This window comes from Scyliorhinus canicula, chromosome 2 (assembly GCF_902713615.1).
Source record: "Scyliorhinus canicula chromosome 2, sScyCan1.1, whole genome shotgun sequence".
NCBI lineage: Eukaryota > Metazoa > Chordata > Chondrichthyes > Carcharhiniformes > Scyliorhinidae > Scyliorhinus > Scyliorhinus canicula.
The window spans coordinates 196,012,518-196,025,071 of NC_052147.1; the positions used below are offsets into that span (position 1 = coordinate 196,012,518).

Genomic DNA, 12,554 nt, shown 5'->3' on the forward strand with positions numbered 1-12,554 from the left:
GCCTAAAATTATCTACCGTTGGGTCTAGCAAACAATTCTCCTCCCATAATAAGTTAATGGGCAGCACGGTGCCACAGTGGTTAGCATAGCTGCCTCACAGGGCCAGGGTTTCCAAGTTCAATTCCAGCTATGGGTGACTATGTGGAGTTTGCACGTTCTTCCTGTGTCTGCGTGGGTTTCCTCCAGGTGCTCCGGTTTTCCTCCTACAGTCCAAAGATGTGCAGGTTATGTGAATTGGCCATGCTAAATTGCCCCTTAGTGTAAAGGTTAGGTGGGCTCAAAACCCAAGTCAAGTTCACTAGTATAGATTAAGAAAAGCAGTGGTCCCAGTATATACCTCCCTCTAATCTAAATAACAATTGTTCACCACTCATCTTGTTTCCTGTCACTCAATGAACTTCAAATCTATGCTGTCACTGTTGCTTTTATTCTATGGACTTTGGGCACGACCTTCCCAAAAGGGAACAAAGTCCCTGAGCGAACGCGTTTAGCCGCATGTTCTTTGGTACTCGCAGTGCCAAGAAACACATGGGGCGCGATTCTCCGCTGCCCACGCCGGGTGGGAGAATAGCGGGAGGGCCTCCCGACATTTTTCACGCCCTCCCACAATTCTCCCCCCCCTTGCCTGACCAACGTCACGAATCGCCGTTTGCCGTTTTTTACGGCGAGTGGCAATTCTCCGCGGCCTATGGGCCGAGCAGCCGGGCCTTTACGCCCGTTTTTTCACGGCAGCAAACACACCTGCTTGCTGCCGTCGTAAAAACGGGCGCTAGATGCCCGTTTGGGGCATCCAGAGGCCCGTTTGGGGCGGGAGCACCACCATTGTGCTCGGGAGGGGACAGGCCCACGATCGGTGCCCACCGATCGTCGGGCCTGCGTCCAAAAGGGACGCACTATTTCCCCTCCACCGCCCAACAAGATCAAGCCGCCACATCTTGTCGGGCGGCGGTGGAGAAATGCGGAACCGCGCATGCGCGGGTTCCGTCAATGGCGTGATGACGTCACCCGCGCATGCGACGGTCGTTAAGGCCGCAACGCCATGATTCCCGGGGTCCCGCTCCTAGCCTCGATGGGGGGGGGAGAATCAGGTCCCGGGAACGGGCGTGAAGGCTGCCGTGAAACGTGGCCAGTTTCATGGCAGCCTTTACGACTCTCCGCATTTGCGGAGAATCTCGCCCCATTATTCAATGTGGCTCGCTTTGAATAAGAGGCCCGAATGGGGAACGCGGGTCCGAGGCCGCACATAGCCCTGTTTTTTACAATGGGGAACTCTGCTCGCCGGAACTCCCCGTTGTAATGAGAGAATGGGACACCATTTTTAAATGGCACGCCAATCTCAGAGGCCCACAAAATAAATCATCGACCTCCCCGTCCCCTAGCCCAATCGCAACATGGGAGAGTCCCTGGCCTGGCCTGGCTCCACCCCCCCAACACCGGGCAACCCTGGCCCATTCACACACATGAATAAAATGCCAGCTTGACACCTTGGCAGTGCCAACCTGGCAGTGCCCATGCCAGATAACAGTGCCAGGCTGGCACCCAGGTGGCACTTCCAGTGCCAGGCTCCACTGCCAGATTGGCACTACCAGGGCACCCAGGTGGCACCAGCAGTGCCAAGACACCACCCTGCCCAAAGGGCATTCATGTGGGGGCCTCCTATCCCCTTGGAGATCCCCACGAATGCCGTTCCATCTGGCCCCTGTTTTATGGGGACAAGTACCAAACGGCATTCGCCCGAAGTTTCCGAGGCAAAAGGGATAGATCCCACAGCCTCATGTACCTTGGGAATCTGCACATTAGAGTTAGGCTAGCTGTCTCGGTTTAATATGAAGATTTGCTAAAAGTGATTCCGCCCATTGTGGATGGGATTCCCTTGTAACGTCTCATGAGATTGCATTGAATCTCGTGTGGCATTGCGAGCTGGGTAGATCCTGGGAGCAGGTCCGCCCAGCTTTCAGTGCCATGCTGCGCTGCAGCGAGCTCCTTATCCGGTGCAGCATGGCCGCAGGATCACGCCCTTTAACTTTGCTGAGAACTCTCTTTTGTGGCACTCTATCAATTGCCTTTGGAAATCCATGTACACCACATCAACTGCGTTACTCTATTCAAGCCTTTCTGTTACACCATCAAAAAATATCAATCAAGTTAGTTGAATACATTAATCTTCAACAAATTAATGCTGGCTTTCCGTTATTAATCCAAGTGACTGTTAAATGTGTCCTGAACTAGGGTTTCCAAATGCTATCCTTCCACCAAGATTAATCTAACTGCCGCGTATTCGCTGGGCCTACCCTTAAACCTTTTAATTTTAGATCATGGGCGCAACATTTTCAATTCTCCAATCCTCTGGCGTCACTGCTGTATCCCAAGGATTGGAAGATTATGGCCAATGCCTCCACAATTTCCACCTATACTTCACTCAATATCCTCGGATACAGTCCTTGTAAAGCTCAAAGTCATTTTATTTACTCGTGCTCGTGTGCAGCACCTTGGGGATGTTTTATCACATTAAAGGCACTATATAAATACCAGGACTGCAAAATGTGGTTCTGTAGCACCAGTAATTTTGGAACTCCGAGTGGTGGTTTTATCAGCAAAATTAGACCCATGGCATTCCTGCACATATCCAGTGTGATACATACGAAATACCAATTTGATAAGTACGATAGGACGTATGTGAGACAGAAATGTGCAGAGTAAGAAAATTATGATGTTAGTCAGCAACTAACACTGATTTGACAACAGATGTGTCATTTTGGACCTTGCTACTCTTATTACTGCCCTCTTTTAAACACACATAGCTGAACACGTGTTCAGCAACGTGAGGGATACCTCACCAATGTAATTCAAATACCATAACATCTTACATATCAGTTGCTGCTGCCTCTGTTGAGTTTCTGGACGTGCTAAGTGTTTGGAGAGTTGGTAAAAGTCTGTAGGGATGGCGCTGCACATGGGGCAGGTATTAGTTGTGATTGCAAGGGCTCAGAGCACACTACTTTCTCCCAGTCACGGGGCTATAGTAGCAGTTCATTGAGCTGCAGCAGGAGAGAAAGACAGTGCAGAGGCAACAACTAAGAATACAAGCTGTGAGGGAGGAGGAAGGCCATACACACCCTTGATCCTCCCGCAGGCATTTTCCTACCTCTAAATAAGTCTGAATGAGGTGTCTGCATTTGACCAACGATTCGGCCAAAGAACTCTTGCTATTTCTGGGAACTAGACCTGAAGCCCTCAAGCAGGGTTAAGGAAATGTTGTTTGTGACTGTACACGTGACCGTCGCCCTCAGTTTGTCAACGTCCAGATCCTTCCAAGCTGAAAAAAATGGCATAGTTAACACCTAGTTCACCTTCCAATGCTGCGTGGGAGAGATGACAGACCTTCTGTCTTCCAGGAGACGGGAATTCATCGTGTTTTCTCTAAATGGGGTGAAGCAGAAGGAGCATGCATGTGGCTTTGTGGGCACTACAGTCTGAATTTTCATCATCGGGGTATGTAGTGGGAGTTGAAAAATTCCTGGATTGGCCCACGTGTGAAAAAGTGCCTGAAAAGATGGGATTTCCTTGTGGGGTGCGAGCTGGGCTGTAATCTGAACAGCTGGTCTGGAAATAAGTTTGAAGGAGGTCCCAGGTGCCAAGGTAGGCAGTTTAAAAGACCCTCCTCAGAGCTGCGGAACTTTGTTCCTGTTAAAATGAAAGCCCTCACACCTCATCTCCACACACCCCATCCATTTCACCTCGTGCCCCCAAACACCCCTATGGCCCATATGCCAAGCTATGGTACTGCTTTCAGTCCAGCGGTACTTGGAGTACACCGTCTCTTGGCCAACTGTTTGGTTACAAGTCTGTCACAATTTCTTACAACAGGCTTATGATATAATACTTTAAATACTTTAAGGAATTCCCAACAACACCTATGTCTCTTAACGAACTACCTACCACCATTTGACTGTTGGCTAGACCCTGTTCACAGGTTTGGAATTTGTCGGTCACTGAACACCACCCAGTCCCGGGATAAGTTTAGCAGTCCTTATTATGAGTAAATATACCCATCCGATACTCTGATGGTAACAGACAACATTGAATCCTTGCCGGCTATGCCAGACTGTTTGTGGAAATGAATCCCAAAAAATTCACTCCATACTCAGGTCTGCTCCAATCGTCAAACAGTTATTGTAGTTACACAGCAGGGAGCGAGCCTCTGGGCGATCCACATCCACTAAACAAGAAATTTCATCAATATTTATACCATTCCAAACAGTTACTCAGCCCGTCCCAGCTAGCCACAGTCCAATCATAATGATTATAGATTACACATATTGACCTTTTCTGACCCATGAAATTGATTACTGGTTTTCAGGGGCCTGCATGATCATCTCATGGACAGCTAGGGGTGGGTTACTCATGGTCTTGTGACATCTTCCAGACCCCTCTTATCTACCATCCTTGAGTCTCAGGCATATGTAACTACCTTATCTTAACCTTGTACAGACTGGTATCCAAAAGAACATCTGCCCGAGGGGGATGCTCGGGTGCGCCTTTGTATGTATCTATATGAAAGATCCCATATAAGGAATATTGTCGTTGGTTAGCTAGAATCCCATGTTCCCTGATGCCTGACAAACTGAATATATATATTTATATGGAAATAAATGTGAGTTACATAATATTTATCACAGGTGCTTTTTCCCTAGGAAACCCACTTCAACAATACTTCCATGCCCAATATTCACCATACACTGTTTTGAAGCATTATCCTATAGCGCCAGTAGGATGTGATAATTATTTTTTTTTAAATAGTCATTATTGATAATGTTCCGCGGTCCTAAAAAAATCTTGACAACACTGCAATAAAAGTATCACTTCTCCAGAATCTTTTTAAAGTTTCTATGAAACTGGAAGCACTTGAAATCTCTTAACCTTGTGTATACGTGTGGCGGCATGGTGGTGGAGTGGTTAGCACTGCTGCCTCAGGCCGCCAAGGACCCCGGTTCGATCCCAGCTTCAGGTCACGTCCCTGTGGAGTTTGCACATTTTCCCCATGCCTGCGTGGGTCTCACCCCCACATCCCAAAAAGATGTGCAGGGTAGGCAGATTGGCCACGCTAAATTGCCCCTCAATTAAAAAAAAAGAATTGTTACTCTAAATAAAATAAAACCTTGTGTATATGAACATCATGAAATTGACAGCACGAGAACGAGGGCTGTAAATCAAACAATGTTTTCTCTCAGGCTCAGCCTGTTGGGGCTCAGGCGATCCAACTGCCTAATGAATTTCAAGGCTCTAAATCAAGCATTCATGATGAGGCTTGGCTCAGAACTCAGCAATCCATTAGGCAATTCTCCGCTGCCCACGGGCGGTCGGAGAATAGCGGGAGGGCCTTCCCGACAATTTTCACGGCGTCTCGCTATTCTCCCCCCCCCCCCCCCTCCGGCCGCCCCCCGACACGAATCGCTGCTCGCCGTTTTTTTACGGCGAACAGCGATTCTCCGCAGGCCGATGGGCCGAATACCCGCGGAGTTTACGGCCGTTTTCACGGCCGCGATCACACCTGCTTTCAGCGTTCGTGAAAACGGCCGCAAAGTGCCCGTCCCGGACAACCATGGCACCGATTGGCTCGGCCGCACCACAGCCGTGCCAAGGGTGGCATGGGCCTGCGATCGGTGGGCACCGATCGCAGGGCAGCGGGACCAATACCCGCGCACTATATGTTCTTTCCGCCGCCCCGCAGGATCAGTCCTCGGGGCGGCTGAGGGGCATGACGGCCCGCGCATGCGCGGGTTTGACGTGTCTGCGTGGTGACATCATCCGCGCAATGCGCGGGTTGGAGCCGTCCAACCCGCGCATGCGCGGCTGACATCATTGTGTGCGCCAGCCGCCGTGACTCTTGGCGGGCGGAGTTAGCGACGTTCGCTAACTCCGCGTCGCTGTGATTCCCCTGACCCCGATACTAGCCCCGCCTGGGGGGGAGAATCGGGTCCCGGGATGGAGCTCCGAGGCTGGCGTGAACACGGCCAGTTTTCACTCCAGCCTTCACGGCACGCCGGATTTGCGGAGAATCGCACCCATCATCTTTCCTTCGCTGTCGCTGGAACTAAATCCTGAATGCCCTCCCTAATAGCACAGTTGGTGTATCTACACCTGAAGGACTACAGCGGTTCAAGAAGGCAACTCAGCACCACCTTCTGAAGGGCAACTAGGGATGGGCAATAACTGCTGGCCTAACCAGTGGCACCCACATCCAGTAAATGAATTTTAAAGAAAACATTTCATGCCAACGTTCACCAACAAACATCCAAATACTCCATGAAATACTCAACTAATCACTCTGTGCATTTCTTTCATTGCCTGCCTTGTATGACCCTTGCCTATCCTAATTGTTTCTACATGGTGCTCCAAAGTGACTGCTACATGAGTGTTGGAAGGTGGATATTGCAAATGGCCTTGCAGGACAGTCTGAGCAGCCCTGAGCCTGGTTTTCGAGTGTACTTCCTCAACATGGGTAGCAACAATCTGGGTGGACTGGTTGACAAGGCAGTAGCAAGGGCACTGACAGAATGACTGTGCTGAAAGTATAAATACTGTCATCCTGAAAGAGCACAGCAGGTTTGTGCTCCCAAGATACCATTGAAGATACTCCCCCTAAGCAATACTAGTAATCTTCTGGTGGGTATATTGCTAGACTGTGAGACCCTGCAAGCTCTTTGAGCACTGGTATCTGCAGCCATGATGGCAGCAGTCTGACCCTGTGTGGCACCAAGCTGGACTTGTATGGCAATAAACTGAGACTTCATTATCTCAGTCTGAGCTTCCATTGTCACATCGGCCATTGGACATTGGAACGTGGTTGGGTCTACATTTGTTCTCATGGAGTTTGCTGTTACTTCCACTGGAAAGATGGGCTTCAAAATTTATGAAAAACCGAGGCAAAGTTGGAGTCATACTCCTGCTTATGTCTGACAAAGTTTCCTGGCAGGTCTGCCAGTGTATCAAGCATTTCTTTCAACTGGCCCATTAGATTTTTTGGAAGAGGATGAAGCATGACTTGAGAACCTGGACAATCACAAGAATAGTGTCATCCTCAGTGATTCCGCCCTGCCACTGGCCACTGCCTCAACGGTGTTAAGCAAAGTCTCCTCAATGGGGATGAACACATGCAGTCTTCTCACACCCCCTGCGCTTCCCACCCTACCAGTGAGCTGCTGCATATTAGGTGCCTCCAGAAGAGAGTAGGAAGTGTATCTGTTAGTGTGGTGCAAAGTGTTTGGATATTGTGAATGCCACAGTTGAATAGGTGGCAGAAGGTACTCATTGTGGGATGTGACTGCAGCTATAATTACATGGAATTCTCAGACTGTGCTGCATCTCCATCTGTGCTGTGCTGTGATGTAATTTTTGAGTTCATCTTCTGGTTGGCTAGCACTTAACCTGTGGATTTCTGCTATTTTTACAGTGTGGTTCTCTCTCCCCCCACATGTTTTTCTCTTTTTGCTGCTGGATGTTCCCATTGTTTTTACAGAGATCAATTTTCCACCCTTCCTACTTTTACACAATCATTTTATACCCATAACACATTTCGGCAACATTATTTCAAATTATAAACACTGCAGAGTTACGTATTTGAGGTTTAGTTATAGCACTTTAAAGTTAATTCTGTAGCTCATTAAGTTGGAATGACAGTCAATTTGGGGACAATGTTTTGGTGAAACTGCATTGTTTTTAAAATACATTTAGATCTAAAGATTACATGGTATAGTAAGCAGAAGGAGATCAAACAGTCACGATTCTTCAAGATGGTTCAGTTATGAAGATACCTACCAGCTGGAAGTAGCTGAAGCATACCCGGAGGATGAAGGAATGTACAAATGCGTGGCATCCAACTCTGCTGGAGAAGTGTCATGTACCGCTAATTTAAAACTGGAAGGTAAATTAACTTATTCTTTATTCTGGCTTTATATGCTACATATTACATTACTTTTACAGTTCTGTTTTCCTGGTATGAATTTGAAGCATATTCCTGCTTGTTGTTTTCATCATTTGGTAATCTTTGAATTGCCTGGTCAGCACAATTGGACTAGCAAGCATCTTCACTTCTGGTGAAAGCATGTGCATTTTGTGCTTGTATTGCTGAACACCATTCCACCGCATCTTTCAACCTGCCATTTTTTGAAGCATTTTCATCAGTTATAGACTCATCAAGCAACTCATCTAGTCTACATTTGTTTCCAAACTGGTAATACCTCATGGCTAGTTCTTTCATCCATCTCTGAGGTAAACAACAGAGGCCAGCTGCTGTGCACTGTGGAATTCCACTATAATATGATTACACTTTCTTACTAAATACGTTTCTTTTGTTAAACAACTTAATATGTCACAACTGTAAATTATTCAGCAATAAAGTATTGTATTTAATCAGTGTTTGGATTTTCTTGTTAAAATTAGTCTCCTCTTGCAGTGGCTTCAGCTTTATGATTTTTCCAATAACTACAAAGTAAGATGCAAGTTTTCATGACAAGTACACCTAAATACCTCAATCATACAAAGACACTGGATAAAAGCAAATTACTGCGGATGCTGGAATCTGAAACGAAAGGGAAAATGCTGGAAAATCTCAGCAAGTCTGGCAGCATCTGTAGGGAGAGAAAAGAGCTAACGTTTCGAGTCTGATGACTTTTTATCAAAGCTGTCAGATGGTGCCAGAACTTTCTGAGATTTTCCAGCATTTTCCCTTTCGTTCCATACCAAAGACACACTCATTCTCAAGTGGAAAGTATGTGCCTTGACCTTTTCATTTATAATGCCAGTCACACAGTACCTGATTTCCTTTCCAGGATGTAGAAAGATTGATTACATCTAAGACTCAGATCTTTCATATATCTACGTTTGGTTCTTCTGACGAAGCAACATGAGCCCAATTGCCTATCCTTAGTGAGTGCATTTTAAGTAGACAAGTGCACTTTGGGGCAGCAAGTATATTTTATGCATTAGTTTCTGTTGGACACAAACCAAAGATCTAAGGATTGCATAATGGGCGGTTAATAAAGTCACAGAAAAGTCCAGTATTTCATTTTGATAATATAAGAACAAAACCACACTTATTACTGATGCAATGATAAAATTAGGATAAGTGTATTAGGATATATATGCAAAGCAAACACAAACTGTGCTGGAAAAACATTTAGTACTGGCTACACTTCGAGTAATTGAATGTCAAATAATTCACCCTCTGACTAGACATCTACCATTTGCTGTCGGTAGCTTCTAACAGTATATATTTTTTTCTTCTCGTTTGATTTCACATTTCATGTCACATCATGTTTCTAAAATCTGATCACTTTAACACCAATTTAGAACTCTTTCGTCGTTCATCTTGATATTTGCAAGAGAAGGACTAATCTTCATTTTATTCAACGAATGCCATTTTCCCCGATGAAATCTTGCAGATTTTATTGAGGAAAAGAAGCGGGAGTTTTCCTCAATCAAGTGAATTGCACTTCTTTAGCATGTGGCTAGCATGCTGGGTTGCCCTTTGGACAAATGAGCTATTGCTTTTATTATTTTGTCAGTCCATGATTAATATCATGATTAATACTTTGTCTTTTGTTACTCAGATTACAAGTGCAAAGCATAGATAGTCCAGAGCATAACAACTTCTGGAAAAGCAGTAGAGGAATCCATCCGCTTCAAAGACTTTTGAAGTAGCAGAAATGCATGTGGAGTCCCCTGTGACCTTAAAGCATACAAAGAAGTTTGCCAAGGAAATCAGTTTGCAGCAGGAATATACATACAATGTTCAGATGTTTGAAAGTATTTCCATGAGTTCATCGAGCAAGACAGTTTCCTCTGAAAGTTGGGAAGAATGCCAAAAACCTGCCAAGACGGAAACAATTAGAAGCGGCTGTCAAAGTTTGCCCGAAAATCCTGCAAGATATGAACAATGTCACAGTTTTGTTAGGTGAAACTACATCTCTAAAATGTCAAATTCTAGCATTCCCAAAACCAGAAATAAAATGGTGCAGAGAAGATCAAGAACTTGTGGAAGTTAAGAGAATAAAAATTGTTACTTTAACAGAAGATGAAGTTTTGACATCGTCTGAATTAATTATACAACATGTCCAAGAAGAAGATGCAGGAATTTATAGGTGTAAGCTATAAATCCTTTTTGGTGAAGTTAAATGCGAAGCTGAAATAACAGTCACTGCAGCCAAACCTGCCCTTGAGGTTCCCATGATTCTCCTTGAACTTAGTGATCTAAGAGTGAAGACTGGTCAGATGGCACAGTTCATCTGTTCCTTTAGTGGGGAATCTTTTACAGAGGTCGAATGGAGTCACAGAAGCAGAAGACTGGAAGAATCCGGAAGACTGAAGATTTCTCAGAATGGAAATGTTATGTCTCTCACTATCCTAAATGTGCACTTAGAAGATCAGGGACAGTACAGCTGTACTGCAAGAAATGAAGGTGGTGAAATGAAGACTACTGCTGTACTAATAGTAGAAGGTGGTTGTTACTATTTTATTTACAAACAGCATCCTGATCCATCCACTTCATTGTTTCTTTTCAAAAATAAGTTTTTAAGAAGATCCCAAATTTACTTATTAATAGTAAATGTTCAGTTTAACATGTTTAGCTAGTGATTTATACAACCTTAACACTAGACATTTCATCACACCAGCCTGCATGAATTATTGCAAACATTGAGTCTTGCTGTTTATAAATTTTTCAAGTATTTACTTTTCTGAAATTACTAAACAGTTAACATTTATCCCTATTTTATTCTCGCATAGCTGAAGAATCAAAACCTAAAAACGGGTGCAAAAATTACCACTGATAGCAGTTCAGATAGGCACTAAAAACTGAACAAAGGCCTCATATCCACATCTGATAGCAAACCAGAAGTACTAAAGGAAACCATCAAGTCCACCACCACCTTCAGCCAAAACGCCAACTGGAAAAGTGAAGCCACTAAGCCGAGACTATTATCCTGACGTAGTGCCCTTTGACGAATTGATAGACCACTGGAGCCATACACACCGATGTTCTTAGCAAAATTGCCTCCAGAAATCATCGTACAAGTTGGAGAAGATATTTTGCTGTTTTGCATTGTAAAGGTGTACCATCACCTTGTGTACTTTGGCTGTGCAACCAACGCATAGTTGAAGAATCTTCATTCTGTTTCATTAAACATGATGGCTTACTATGCAGTTTAAAAATACAAAAAATCTGCCAAAGTCCACAGTGGCACTTATTCATGCAAAGCGGTTAACTCTGCTGGAGAAACAGCGTGCAACACTCTACTCAGCGTGACAGGTTGGCAATTGCATGCTTTGGTCCTTCACAATGTGACTCTATCATGCATCTCAGCACACCCTATGGAAAGAATATTTGCAGAACGTCATCTTGCTGACCGTGGATTATTGCATTCATTTTTCCTGAATCAAATTAGGCATGTTAAGGCATGTTTGATGTTGTGATACAGAACAATGGAGAATGAATTTTTAAAATACAAAATCCTGGATTGTCTGAATTAGCTTTGTGATTCAGTCAACCAATTGCTTGGTAGCATTCTGGAAATCACAATTAGCGGAATACATTTAATTGTTTTTGCATGTATATTTTGAATGTCTTTGCACATTCCACGTATTTCTAGTTTTATTTCCTTTTTGCATATTTTATTTTATAATGGGAAAATAGGACAATGTTCATACAATTGTATTCAGTATATTCATTTTCTTGCAGCTGTAAAGAAAAGATTCAAGACAAGATTGAAAGCAGATCGAAATGGAAGTGAGAGGTAATACTTTTATCATTATTTGATTAAATGTCATTAATTTGTAGTTAATGGTAGGTTAATGGTAGGTTCCAACTACTGATATGAAGTTTGTATTTTGCCATCTTGAGAAGTTGTGCTGTATTACGAAGTGTCAAAAATCACATTGTGTGTGCCAATCTGACTTGTTGTCATCATTCTCATTTCACCTAAACAAAAAAAAAGTCCTTTAACAACAATATTTACTTTACAGGAAACTTACTTTTAACCAGTATCAGTTCCTCACATTTCAGCTGAATTTCAATTTAGATTTTCAATGACATAACTGATACACTGCAAAAGGGATATGCAGAGATGCATGTTGTATTCTATTATGAAGTGTATAATACGTGTTTAAATGAGCTCTCAGCTATTTGACGTTTAATGATTGAATGTTTGAAAATCTATTTTTATTGATGAGTATTGAATCAGTACTTTTGTTCATCTCATTTACTTCTGATTTTCCAATAGACATTTTTGATAAGAATTACACTTGGTAATAAAGAACTTGCAGGCAATATTTTATTAAAGGAAATTTGACGAGGGTCTTTTTCGATTTTGTATTTATTTTCTTCCATTTTCATGACATCAACCTATCTTCATGTATTTATACTGCCTTGCAGATAGCAGTTATGTGGTTTATGTACGCTGGCATTTTTTTTGCATAATGTTGTGAATCTAACAACTATATTAGTTCGAATAACGCCTTCTCAAGCAAATTAGAAGGATTATAGTTATGGATTAATT

The 12,554-nt window shown here is 43.8% G+C and overlaps 1 protein-coding gene across 1 annotated transcript in view; it reads left to right on the top strand.

Moving 5' to 3' along the window:
- LOC119961858 (titin-like) overlaps positions 1-12,554 on the top strand; it is a 408,409-nt gene that overhangs the window by 72,285 nt on the left and 323,570 nt on the right. Inside the window, 13 exon segments of the mRNA XM_038789292.1 lie at positions 7,735-7,802; positions 7,804-7,924; positions 9,612-9,679; positions 9,681-9,905; positions 9,907-10,498; positions 10,786-10,802; positions 10,804-10,905; positions 10,907-11,014; positions 11,017-11,101; positions 11,104-11,231; positions 11,233-11,308; positions 11,746-11,766; positions 11,769-11,792. Of these exon segments, the coding sequence (XP_038645220.1) occupies positions 7,735-7,802; positions 7,804-7,924; positions 9,612-9,679; positions 9,681-9,905; positions 9,907-10,498; positions 10,786-10,802; positions 10,804-10,905; positions 10,907-11,014; positions 11,017-11,101; positions 11,104-11,231; positions 11,233-11,308; positions 11,746-11,766; positions 11,769-11,792 (1,635 nt within the window).